The following is a 12,779-nucleotide window of genomic DNA, read 5'->3' as shown; positions in this document are numbered from 1 at the left end:
AATTCCTTTTTTTTGTATCGAAAAAATAAATGTATGAATATGTCGAATAACTCCTTATTATTGAAGGCCTTTATATTTGGGTCCCCAATAGGCATTTTATTATTCAACGAACTAAATAGAATTAAACATATTAAAGAAGATGAAAAATTAAACAAAAGTATATTTTTAAAAACATTTCATAAGAGCAACATAATAAAAAATAATGAATCAACTACCACAAATCAATATAAACAGGATACAAATTTTAAGGAAAATGATGATGAAGCACTGAACTATTTTTATGGAAAATCATGGGGGTATACAACAGATTATGAAATAGATATAAGTTTAAATAGTGGTGATTTAATTTTTATAAAACATGATTTAGATAGTGTAAACTTTTTTAAAAAAATGTTACTAAAAGTGAATAGATATTTTCAAAATAATTATGATTATGATGAGATAGGAATCGTTTTGAAAAAGCATAACATTAGCTATGTGTATATACAAAATTTTTTAAACAAAAAAGAAAACTTTTTGAGATATTCCCATTTTTTACAAAAATATAAACCTTTTGTTGTTTCTTTAAGAAGGTTTATAAGTACTGATGAACAAATAAAAAAAAAATTACATGAAAATATATTAGAAAGCATAGAAAACGACCAAGCAAACAGCTATAATCATTCTATATTTTTAAATATATTATATAACATTTTTAAAAGGAAGTCATATAATAAAAAACATATCCCCGAAAATTCGTGTCTTTGTAATGATTATATCACTTGCAAACAAATTAATTCAAACATAGATACAAACAATTTGATTAATTTACTTCTTTTTAGATCGTTTAATTTGTTTTTTTATTTTACAATGTTCATAAAGGATGAAAGTTTAAGGAAAGGTCAAACAAATAGTTTTTATTCTCACCGAATTTACAATAAAAAAAACGACAATAACAATACGAATATAAACGTATTTTTAAATGAGACGCTACCAAATAATAATACAAATGAAATAAATTCCGATTTAATAAAAAGTCAGAAAGAAGCCTTATCATTATATCAATTCCCATTAAACTCCTTGACACTGTTTCAATTTATTGAAAAGGATTATGAACTAATGAATAAGGAGAAAAGTTTTATTTATGAACAACCCAAAGAACAAACATTAAAAGAAATAAAACAATACCTTTCCTTATTAATAGAAAATGAATATACCTTGATGGATTCCAATGAATATATGGAAAATGTGATAAAAAAAGGCGAAAGAAAAGTAAAGGCAAAAAATGGATATATAAATTATGGAAAAGATATAAACTATCCTTATTCACATAATTTCTTTGTGAACAAAATAAGTTCATTTTTTGAAAAAATATATTTAAAATTAAAAAGGCGAGTTACTACAAGTTATCATGTTTATGAAATATACAAGAAAACACATTTATTACCTTCAGTGAATTATTATAATTTTCCTACATCCTCTTTTTTATGTTTAAAAGATTTTTATAAACCTTTAAATACACAATGCTTAGTTAGCGATCAATTTAATATATCAAAATTATCAAATTTATTTCACGTAAGACAAGAGGAAACTGAAAAATTGCAAAAGAAATTTTATCAGTTTAATAAAATTCCTAAATAATAAAAATATTTTTTATTCACAAAAACATTAAGTACCGATGTTTATTTGAATTTGTTTAAATTGCATTTTTATATTTACACACATTTCATACTTTATGCAAAAATTTATAATGTTTCGTTAATATCATGCTATTGGTTATTTTTCAAAATTTTATATAATATATCCAAATGTTCATAAAAAAAATAAGAAGATATGAAATGGAGCCCATCACTTGTTTATATGCGTATGCACATTTGACATAGATATGTGTTATTACATGGCTATGAATCAGATAAATGAATTCGGGATAGACAGTAAACAAGGAATACCATCATCACCCCCTATCACAATATTACAAAGTTCTACTTCATTTGGATTTATATTTGTAGAATTGTATATATAAATACATTCTATACAATTAATTCCTCCTTTTTGACAACCTCCAAAAGCCCATAATATATCATCATTTGTTTTGTTATATTGATTATTGTTTTTTTCAATTGCATGAAAATTATTATCTGTATTTAATTCATTACTTGCATTTAAAATTTGTTTTGCTTGTTTTGTTAGTTTATTTTTTGAACAGTCAGAAAAATTTAATAGAAATAAATTTCCAAAAGCTGTTCCAACTAAAATTAAATGATTTCCAACATATTTTGCTGATAATATAGGCTCATTGACACACACTTTTTTTAAATAATTATTTAAACTAGAGCATATTCCTTGAATTTCAAATTGATAACAATAACCATCAGCTGAACATGAAATAATGTAAGTTCTATTTTTTAAATTATATGTTATAATACAATTAATACTAGCTGTGTGTATTTTTTTACAACCAACATATTTATGGAAAATTCGAAAATCTCTAATTTTAAGTACACCATCTCGTTGTCCTCCTGTTATTATTAAAGGAATTTTATCATCGTTTAAATTTAAATGATTATTATTATAAAATAAATTATCTGAATTTATAATATTGACATTTTTTTCTTTCCATACCCTTTCTCTTTTTCGTTCGGTTTTATTCAAATTATTTCTACTATTTTTATGTTCGCTTTCTAGTGGATATGATTCATTTTGATTTTCATAAGACGCCACGCGATCATTAAGATCTTCACATCCGTTCTTGTATAAATAAAAATAGTTTAGAGCACCTACATTACCAGTATGTGTATTGGGGGCGGTTAAAATTTCTTGTGAAGTTTCTACATCAAAAACACATATAGTGCCATTTTTGTCAGCAGATATAATTTTATTTTGCAACCATAAAAAGCTAGTTATTGGATATGAATGGCTACCTTTATATGTGGATAGTTCACGAAATTTTTTTATATCAAAAATTTTTAATGTTTTATCATAACTACTAGTAATACATTTTTCATCTTGTTTATTAAATTTCATATCACTAATTGTTGAATGGTGTGCACATATTTCTTTACATGTAATTGTATTAGTAGATGCTTTAAAATTTACTTCTTTAACTTTTTTTTCTTGTTCTATATATTCTGAACAATTCATCATTTTATTTATTCTTGGAATTTTGCATGCATATGTGGTATTCCATAAACATATTTTCCCATCTAATCCCCCTGAAAGAATTTCATTCCTTTTTGTAAAAAATACTTTATTTACCCAATCAGAATGTCCGCATTTTTTATGATAAAGTTCTTTTTCAGTTGATAATTTTTTTAGGTTATGTATCCGTATGGAATGATCAGCACTTCCTGTGGCCATATAAGTTCCTATAACAAAAATTTAAAAAAATATAAGCCTTAACAATTAAAAAAATAAGAAATAAAGAAATGACATTGAAAAATATTAAACAATGAACTTTTCATTTCTTACCACTTTCATCTATGGAAAGAGACAGAATTGTCTTATCATGTGCATATTCATAAAAAAAGGAAAAATCAGGTCCACTTTTTAAATTTTTGTTTTTTAAATTCGCTAAATTCAAATTTATGTTATCAAAACATGTATTGAATGTTTTTATATTAATATCCATCGAGGAAAAAGTTTAATGCGTGCATATAACTTAGTAAAAAATGAGTATTACCCTAGGCATGTAATGCTCTTGATTTATAGTTTATTTTTTATATGCTAAGATATGCCCATATGCCATGCACATATATATACATACGATGTACTTAGAATAGATTGTTAAAAATGTTTATTTAAGGACTACAATTCATGTTGTTTCTTATAATGGCAAATGAATATTCTTCACTAATTATTAGTGTTTTCTACTTGTTTATGTTGCATTATCATTATACCTAATTTAAGACAAAATCAAACTATTTTAAAAATAATTATTTACCGTTATTTTTAAACAAATTATAATTAGAATTAATTCTTATCAGTTAAAGAGTAACTTGAAAATTTTAAGGATTGTGTGCATGGATATTAGTTAACATAAGCATTAAGCTGAACATGTATATATATAAAATAACGTCTTTAAAAATATGATTAATTATATTTATTTGAATTTTAATTTGTACATAAAAGACATAAGTTAAAGTTAATATAGGGAAGACATTATTTTCCATACCCTTTTTGTAAAAAAAAAAAAAAAAGAATAGCAAATTAGTTATATTGCACTATTTCCTTAACTCCAAACATTAAACTTTCATAATATATAACATTGGGAATTTTACAATTTTTGTTGTATAAGAATACTTAAATTAGTTCTATATAGAGAAAGAATTTTTCAATATAGTAAGAATACAAATATACCTAAATTTATATACTACATAATTAGCCATTTATTAGTATATATTTTTATTTATATACACACACACACACATATTTTTATTAAAACTCATATTTTTTACACTTATACATAAATATTGTATATTTCAATTAAATTCGTTTAATTAATATTTAATGTAATATATTCAAAAAATATAATTTCCAAAATTTATAAAACACATTTTTATCATTATTTTTTTTTTAAATACATAATAGTACGATGCTTTTATGTATTTATACGCTCTTACGTATGGATAATATATTCTTTATATATTTTGTAATTGTAGTAGGGTATTTCTTTTAGTTGCATATATAAATATTTTCTTTTAGATAAAATGTGTGTATAGATTTTTTCTTGTATTTTTTAAATAAGAACAAAAAGATCCTTTAATATTTACCATATAAATGAGACTCGAATAATATTTAAACATTCTCTTGTCTAGAGATATAAAAGATAGGAAATAATAAAAAAAAAAAATTTATAAGGTTTTTTTTTCATATATACATATATAAAAAAACCTAATTTTTTAAAAGGATACATTAAATGTTCTTAATTAATTATTATAAAAAAAATACACAATATATGCACATATTATTAGTATATTTATTCTTATGAATATATCATACCAGTTTAATATTGTGTAAAAAAATGTATATAAGTATAAAAAAGTTATATTTTAGTTATATAATCATTCTTGATTAATATATCATTGGCTTTTTTTTTTCACCTTATAAATCGTATTAATATACCTTCGATACTTTGATTTTGATTATAATACATTATATATATGCCCTTTGCGAGAAGTTTGTTCGATATTATTTCTTTAATATTTTTGAATTATTTGAACATAATTTTTCATTCAAAATTTTTAAGAGTATAAAGCTATTCGTATTTTTTTTTTTGATGTACACATGTATGCATAATATGCAAATGCGCTTTGAGTATTCAGACTTGTGTATTAATAAGCATACACTCCCCATAAATGTGCAGTATGCCTTTTTGATTTAAAAAAAAAAAAACTCGTATTTTAATATTCATTATTATATTTTTTTAAGGTGATTAAAATACATATCAAGCATCAGCTTATTGGGCAGAAAAATGCATAACACATTTCTTTTTTAGGGTAATAAGTCAAAGTAAAAAAAAAAAAAATACAAAAATAAATCTCCTCAAAAAAAAAGTTTAAAAGAACAATTGCTTGAGGGAATGGAGTAATACAAATGAGAAAAAATCTTATAAAAAAAAATACATAAAATAATAAATAATTATTAGTTAAAAAAAACAATGAATGAAAATTGTTAAATTAGGAAAATGAACTTGGTTACTAACATATATGAAAGTAATTGGCTTTTTAGAATTGGTGTTAAACAAAAAAAAAAAATAAAAGAAATATATATAAATAAAATAACATAAAATTAAATGTAATATTGTATATTAATAATATTTTCCCCCCCTAAAAAGGAGGACATTTTCCTAATTCATATATACATACATGTATTCATAAATTGTTTTTTTTTACACATACTTTAAAAAATATGTATTTGTGTTGATAACATATAGATATTTAGGATTATTATACATTTATAAAATGCTAATTAATGGGCTTTTTTTAATTTATAATGAGAGAAATATATATATGACATGATAATTAATAGACGTTCTTAAATTATGATGAGAACGAACCAAATACATTTTTTAAGATATTACTTGTCTTGCTTACTAAATTTGAAATTTTATATATTTTTCGTGCGCATTTACATACATTGTATATATTTCCTTATGTATGTATATATTATTCAATTATATTTCTAGTATTAATTGTGTCCATAAGTTGTTACACTTTTATTCGTGTTAATCTTTGTAATTTTTACACACTCCTAACCCCCCTCATTATTTTTATTATCACTATTTTGTTTTTGTTTTTTGCTACGATTATATTTTATTTCATTTTAAAGAGATTATATATGATTTTTGGTAATGCTTCACCTTATTTCTAAATAAATAGCATGCATTGCTATACTATCATTAGTAATGCCCTTGTATTTCGTTATATTTTATTTGTATTTTATATTATATTTTTTTGTTTAGAAGTAATTATCTCACTGTATTTTTGACAGTATTTTTTTTTTTATCTTTCCAATTTTATTCTCTTATCCGATTTTCCTAAAATGAACAATAAGTATTATCCCATAAATGACACTAATGTTGAAAAGGGGGTAATAAATGTATTTAAAAAAAAACTTGAACAAAAAAAACAAGAATATTTGAGGTTTAATTTACCAAAAGGTTATCAAAACAAAAAGCTCGAAAATGTGAATAATGGAACAAAAAATATTACCATGGCTAGCCATGATAATAATAAAATTGGCAACATAAATGGTAATATAATTGATAATATAAATGGAAGTAATAATAATAAAAAAATGATATATATAGAAACATGTGATACACACGATAAATATGTATTAAATATAGAAGACGAAGAAAATAAATTAAATAATATGGATTTACACACAGAATATAAATCTGATAGTCCTTACAGAAAAAGTATAACTCATATTGAAGAAAGTTGTGACGAACAAATTCATATACCTTTACAAATATTATCAAATAGATACGATTATAATGATATAGTTCAGGCAACGAATAATTTTTCTGAAGAAAATAAAATAGCTAAAGGAGGAAATGGAATAGTATATAGAGGAATACTAAAAAGCTGCATTAATGTAGCTATTAAAGTTTTAAAAAAAAATGAAAATAATGGATTTGAAAATGAACTAATAATTATGAGCAGATATAGACATAACAATATTTTATCATTACTAGGCTATGCTATGAATGCACATTATTTTTATTTAATTTATGAATATGTAAATTTAGGAGATTTAAGAACACTTTTATTTAATCATTATTATTTTTATAATTCAAAAAATAAAGAAAACGGAGACTTTAATAATTTCTCAAATATGAAATTAAATAATCATACAAATCTTAATTATTCAAGACCCTCTAATTTATATATGCAACAAAATTCAACTGAAACTAAACCACCACTGTTTTTATCTTTTAGTACTAGAGTAAATATATTAGTTCAAGTTATAAATGTACTTTGCTATTTACACACCTCCTCTCCAATAGTATATCATAGGGACTTAAAATCAGCCAACATTTTGATTGACGAAAAATTTAATGCCAAATTAGGTGATTTTGGTCTCTCTTTTATTTACATAAATAATAATAACATTTTCAGCTTAACTGGTGGTAAGTAGAAATCGAAAAAGTTTGAAAAAGTGCTTTATACTTTCTAATACATGCAAATATTTTTTCCCTTCAAAATGGTATACCAATATATGCACACATTTTGTTTATCTATTTCTTCGTTTTCTTGTATAGGCACACCTGGATATGCTGACCCATATTATATATCAACGCATGAAATAAACGAACAAACAGAAATATATTCCTTTGGTGCATTAATATTAGAAATGTTAGTGTCTAAATCGCCAGCTATACATGTAGGAAAAAATTATAACTGTATTTATACCCAAAACGATAAATGCCCAATACATTGCCACAGAGATAAAAATGATAATGACGATAACGTATTTGACTATTTAATTAATCATATAAATACAAATGATTATAAATCTATTTATTCAATTTTAGATTATAGTGTTAATTTTCCAGAATTTTTAGTCGAAAAATTAACAAAGCTATCTTTTTTGTGTTTAAATCCAAATATAAAAAGTAGACCTTCATCAAAATTAGTAAATTTAATATTATTAGAAATCCAAAAAGAATGTGATTTTTTTGTAAAAAAACAAGAATGTTATATGAAAAAAATTAATAATGTAAATATATATTTTGATGAATGTGAAAGAGAGTCATATAATAATCCTATGATTAATGATTGGGATGAAAAAGACATAGAAAAAAAACAACAGAAAAAAAAAAATACACACCTTATTGATACTACAATATATAAAAATGAAAGTAGAGCAAGTTTAGATTATCAAAGAAAAGTTAGAAATTATAATAATTATATTAAACAAATTAAAGAAATAAATTATAATAGCATAAATCAACTTTTTCATAATTTTGTTAATTCATTATTTGGAAATACCAGGATTTATAATTTAAATAAAAATATGTATAAACTATTTTTTTCTGAAAATATTCAAAAAATTAAAGGCGTACAAAAAAACACTATTAATTATAATGATATAGATGGAGCACCTGCATTTAATAACTCAAATCCATGTAATTATTTATACTTTAAATATAATACTGTTAGTAATTTAACAAATATAAGGGATACCTATTTTGATAAATTATATGGGGACATGTTTAATAAAAATTATGTTTTTAATTCCTTTTCATTTAATTTAATGAATTGCTATTTTCTTAAATTTGTTAATGATAGTCTAAGACATAATATTCTGAGTGACTCAAATAATAGCCTAATGATAAAAAACGATTTTAATAAAAATTCTGTTGCAAAAATCGGAAGAAGTTATGTTAGTGGAAATTTACGTAATCATAATAAACAAGATGGAAAATTTTATAACCTTAATTTGTTTGACAATTATGAGGGAAAAGATAAGCAATATGTAAACAATAATATATTCTTAGAAAAAAAAAATACACCCATAAAAAGTATTAGTAATGATATTGTAAATATAAAGGGAGAAATCAATATAACACAAAATAAATATAACAACAATATGCCTAATCGTTTTATAACACAAGATCAAAATTATATTTTTAAAACACCCCCAAAAAATAATGAAAATATATATATACATAATAATGGTCATGAAGATATGACACCTAATATATTATTCAATTTATCTCCTGTAAAAAATGAAACAAATAATGACATCTCGAGTTGTGATCATAATTATCAAAGACGAAACTTTATTCTTTCGAGAAAATGTAGTAATCCATCAAATGTAAAAAATGCCCGTCTATGTATTGATGCTTGTACCAATGATGGACAAGTAAATAAAACACCAATTATTAATAAATATGAAACAAACTATGAAGATAGAAATAAGTTTATATATGCTGATAATAAAAGTAATAATTCAAACTTATTTTTTAATAATAATTTAGATCTTGTAGAAAAGGGAATTAAAAAAGAAAAGAATGACAGTAACAATGCTAGCAATATCGTCAACAACATTGGGTGCAGTAACAATTATGAACATTCAGCATGCTTATATAATATTCGTCAAAGCCAAGAAGAAAGAAATACACCAAAAAAACTAGCCTCAAATAAATGGCCTTTGAAAAGAAATTGCAGGGATAATACTCCTAAAATGATTTTTAATATACAAGGGAATAATGAAAACCTAAAAGATGCATGTATAAGTAATAAGAAAAAAATAATGAGAATAGATTTATCCTCTAATGATGAAAAAATAACAATAACAAACAAATATAACACACCAATAAAGAAAGAAGAAAATAATAATACAAAATATACCAATCTTATAAAATTCGGAAATGAAAATAATAATATTCTTAATGAAAATAGTGGATATAATAGTTGTAATTATAATCCAGAAAGGGAAAGCTTTTTCCCTTCAAAAAATCATAGTATTTTTAAAAAAGAGAGTGGTAATGGCTTACCTGAAAAAACACCATCACCATTAATGATGGATATAAGACATAATAATATTGTATATGTATCAAATTATTTAAATTATATTAACTTTGAAAAAAATCAATATACATTTGATTCTAACATATTTTCATGGTTTAATAGTCATATATTTGAGATGGTAATTGATGAAAATAAAATAATTTCTGATGTAACTTTTTTAGATATTTTATACGAATTTAATGTTTTTGATTTTAAAAAATTTGATATACCTATTTATGAAGATGAAAATAAATATTTGTTAAGAGGAAAATGGGTTACCCCTGATAATAGTTTAGAAAATAATTTGACTTCCGTTAATTTACAAAAAAACTTTTTTTTTGAAATAGCAGTACATCATGATAATCCAAAAAACGCACACACCATATTTTTATTAAATTCTAATCAATCAAAAGAATGTATAAATAATGAACCAGGAGTTGTTAAAAGAAAAATATGGATTTCAGATTATATAGGTCGAAGAAATGATTTCGTTGAAAAAATTCTTAAAAAATCGATCTCAAATATTTTATATGAATGTATAAGTAGAAAACATTGTCTTTTCATATTAGAAGTCCAAATGAAAACTTTAAATAAACCAACATGTTATGATAATAAAGTTACAGGAAATTTCTCTTATTATTACTTTGAATATAATATAAAAGTTGTGTGCAATAGTGAAAATTGTATATTCTCAAATAATTATATACTTTATAAAAATAATACATATTCTTATAGCTTACCTAATAATATATTATCATTACTTGTATTTTCGGAAGACAAAGTTATGAAAAAAATGTGTCATTACAAAAATTCGTTAACCACAACACAAAGGATTCATTTCCCTTTGTATCCATTTTTTGTAAATATTAATTTTTACGACGAAAAGTAAATATCCTTAAATAGGCTTTACTTTATTTCGTTTATTTTTGGCTTAACGAATTTACTTGAAAAAACGTATATGAATTAATCCGCGAATTTCGTATTTTCCAAAATCAACAACACATATATATTCCTATATGTATACAATAATATCGAGCAAAAATTACTATATAACAAGTGTAAGCAAAATATATGAAATGTGATGACCACATACCCTATTTTGAATAATTAATATATTTATTAATATATGTGTGCGTTGAAAAATAACGGCAAACATACTATTATATATATATATACATATATATATACATACGTATAGTATTTTCCCGTATTTTCGTTGTTATAATATAGAAAGTTCTATTTTTTCTTTTTTGTTAGTGATTTATTCATTTATTTTCTTTGAAATTTTTTTTATAAATTTTTTTTTTTTCACTTTTTTTCGTAACCTAATATTTACAATTCATTTGATTAATAAACTTATTTAAATAATGAGTTATAAAAATTATTTTTTTTTTTATTATTTTCCTAATACCATTTAATAATATACAAATATGTATAAATTCCCATGTTTTAGAGATAAAACTTGGATGAAAGAAAATGGGGTAAATATGAATTACCCAGAGGAATTTTTTAATGTGGATTTTTGTCCTGACTTTTTAAAAAACTATGAGCATGTAGTTAATTTCCAAGAAAAAATTGAACAAATCATAAAACAAATTAAATCAGCACTATTTCGACAAGCCATATATAAGGTAAAATAAGAAAAAAAAAAACTGAAAAATGTTATTATGCAGTTCTTCTTTTTACTCTACTGCTTATACTCGATTGTGACCATATGCCTATAACGTTTCATTTTTGTTTTGAAAAATTTCTATCTATTTTTATTTGTGTATATATTACGTGCGTCTGCATGGGGTATACTTATTGCTAAGCTTAATTGCATGTGAAATGAAATACTTAGAAAAGCACAGTAAATGTGTATATAAAGAGTATTGCTATTTATGACAAAAGTTTATAATGGCCGTGCTTGCGAATTTGTTATTTTTCTACCGATTGATATGCGTGTTCATGCACCAAATAAAAATCCGTTACTCACATACTATTTACTTACATTTTTCACATTAACCGAAGATACAAAACATTGAAGTGCTGGCGATGAACGAGTGTAAAGAAGACAGAATTTTGGAAAACATCAAACCAATGACTGGATATGAAAAATTCAAAATAACGAGTAGTACAATTTTACGTGATGAATTATGGACAATAAAAAGGTGTAACCAAAAATTTTTATATTGGGTTCGTTATTATGAACAAGATAAAAATGGATATTCCCTATCAATTATACCTATGCATATAAAAAATATTTTTTATTTTTTTAAGTATTACTATTTTTAAAAGGGGGTAGGAAAAAAGGAAAAGAGAAATCAGCCATTCTCCTATTTACCATTGTTTACTATTTTGTTTTATTTCGTCTTATTTCGTTTTTATTACTTTTACAATTTTGATTTCCCTGCATTTGTTACAGTAAACAACTTCCCCCTTTACAACAATTATGTACTATGCATTGTTTTATTTATTATTATAACATTTTAAGGTGAACTTTTCACAAAAATATTGTTCAAACGTTTGTCACTAGTATAGTATAATTTACAATTTGTATTTTATATTATATGAAGGTATATGAAGTATGATAGCAATGATAATTTATTAAATTTTTTGTATTACATGCATAGCTATATATTTTTTCCCAGATTAATATGCCAATTTTTTGAAAATTAAAATGTAATGATATATAAATAATTAAACTAAATTAAATAAAAAATATAATATATACTGTTTTAACCATTTTATAATAATAATTTAATTTTTTTTTTCCCCATACCTTTGTTTTTGATAACATAT

The 12,779-nt window shown here is 22.8% G+C and overlaps 4 protein-coding genes across 4 annotated transcripts; 3 read left to right on the top strand and 1 right to left on the bottom strand.

The window, feature by feature from the left end:
- Positions 1-33: 33 nt before the first annotated feature.
- On the top strand, positions 34-1,620 carry PCHAS_0917500 (conserved protein, unknown function; the record flags this gene model as incomplete). The annotated part of the gene is made up of 1 exon (XM_734992.2): positions 34-1,620. One exon carries the CDS (start codon positions 34-36, stop codon positions 1,618-1,620), a length of 1,587 nt encoding a protein of 528 aa, XP_740085.2.
- Positions 1,621-1,887: 267 nt separating this feature from the next.
- On the bottom strand, positions 1,888-3,607 carry PCHAS_0917400 (WD repeat-containing protein, putative; the record flags this gene model as incomplete). The annotated part of the gene is made up of 2 exons (XM_016798117.1): positions 1,888-3,344; positions 3,448-3,607. The coding sequence occupies 2 exons, from the start codon at positions 3,605-3,607 to the stop codon at positions 1,888-1,890; spliced, it is 1,617 nt and encodes a 538-aa protein (XP_016655367.1).
- Positions 3,608-6,519: 2,912 nt separating this feature from the next.
- On the top strand, positions 6,520-10,887 carry PCHAS_0917300 (tyrosine kinase-like protein, putative; the record flags this gene model as incomplete). Its single annotated transcript, XM_732734.2, has 2 exons — positions 6,520-7,612; positions 7,745-10,887. 2 exons carry the CDS (start codon positions 6,520-6,522, stop codon positions 10,885-10,887), a joined length of 4,236 nt encoding a protein of 1,411 aa, XP_737827.2.
- A 541-nt stretch (positions 10,888-11,428) lies between these two features.
- Positions 11,429-12,272, top strand: PCHAS_0917200 (conserved protein, unknown function; the record flags this gene model as incomplete). The annotated part of the gene is made up of 2 exons (XM_016798116.1): positions 11,429-11,629; positions 12,009-12,272. 2 exons carry the CDS (start codon positions 11,429-11,431, stop codon positions 12,270-12,272), a joined length of 465 nt encoding a protein of 154 aa, XP_016655366.1.
- Positions 12,273-12,779: the final 507 nt, after the last annotated feature.

The sequence above is a fragment of the Plasmodium chabaudi genome, assembly GCF_900002335.3.
Source record: "Plasmodium chabaudi chabaudi strain AS genome assembly, chromosome: 9".
NCBI classification, from domain to species: Eukaryota; Apicomplexa; class Aconoidasida; order Haemosporida; family Plasmodiidae; genus Plasmodium; species Plasmodium chabaudi.
Note: the sequence above shows the minus strand (reverse complement) of the source record. Positions and strands in the feature narration are given on the sequence as shown.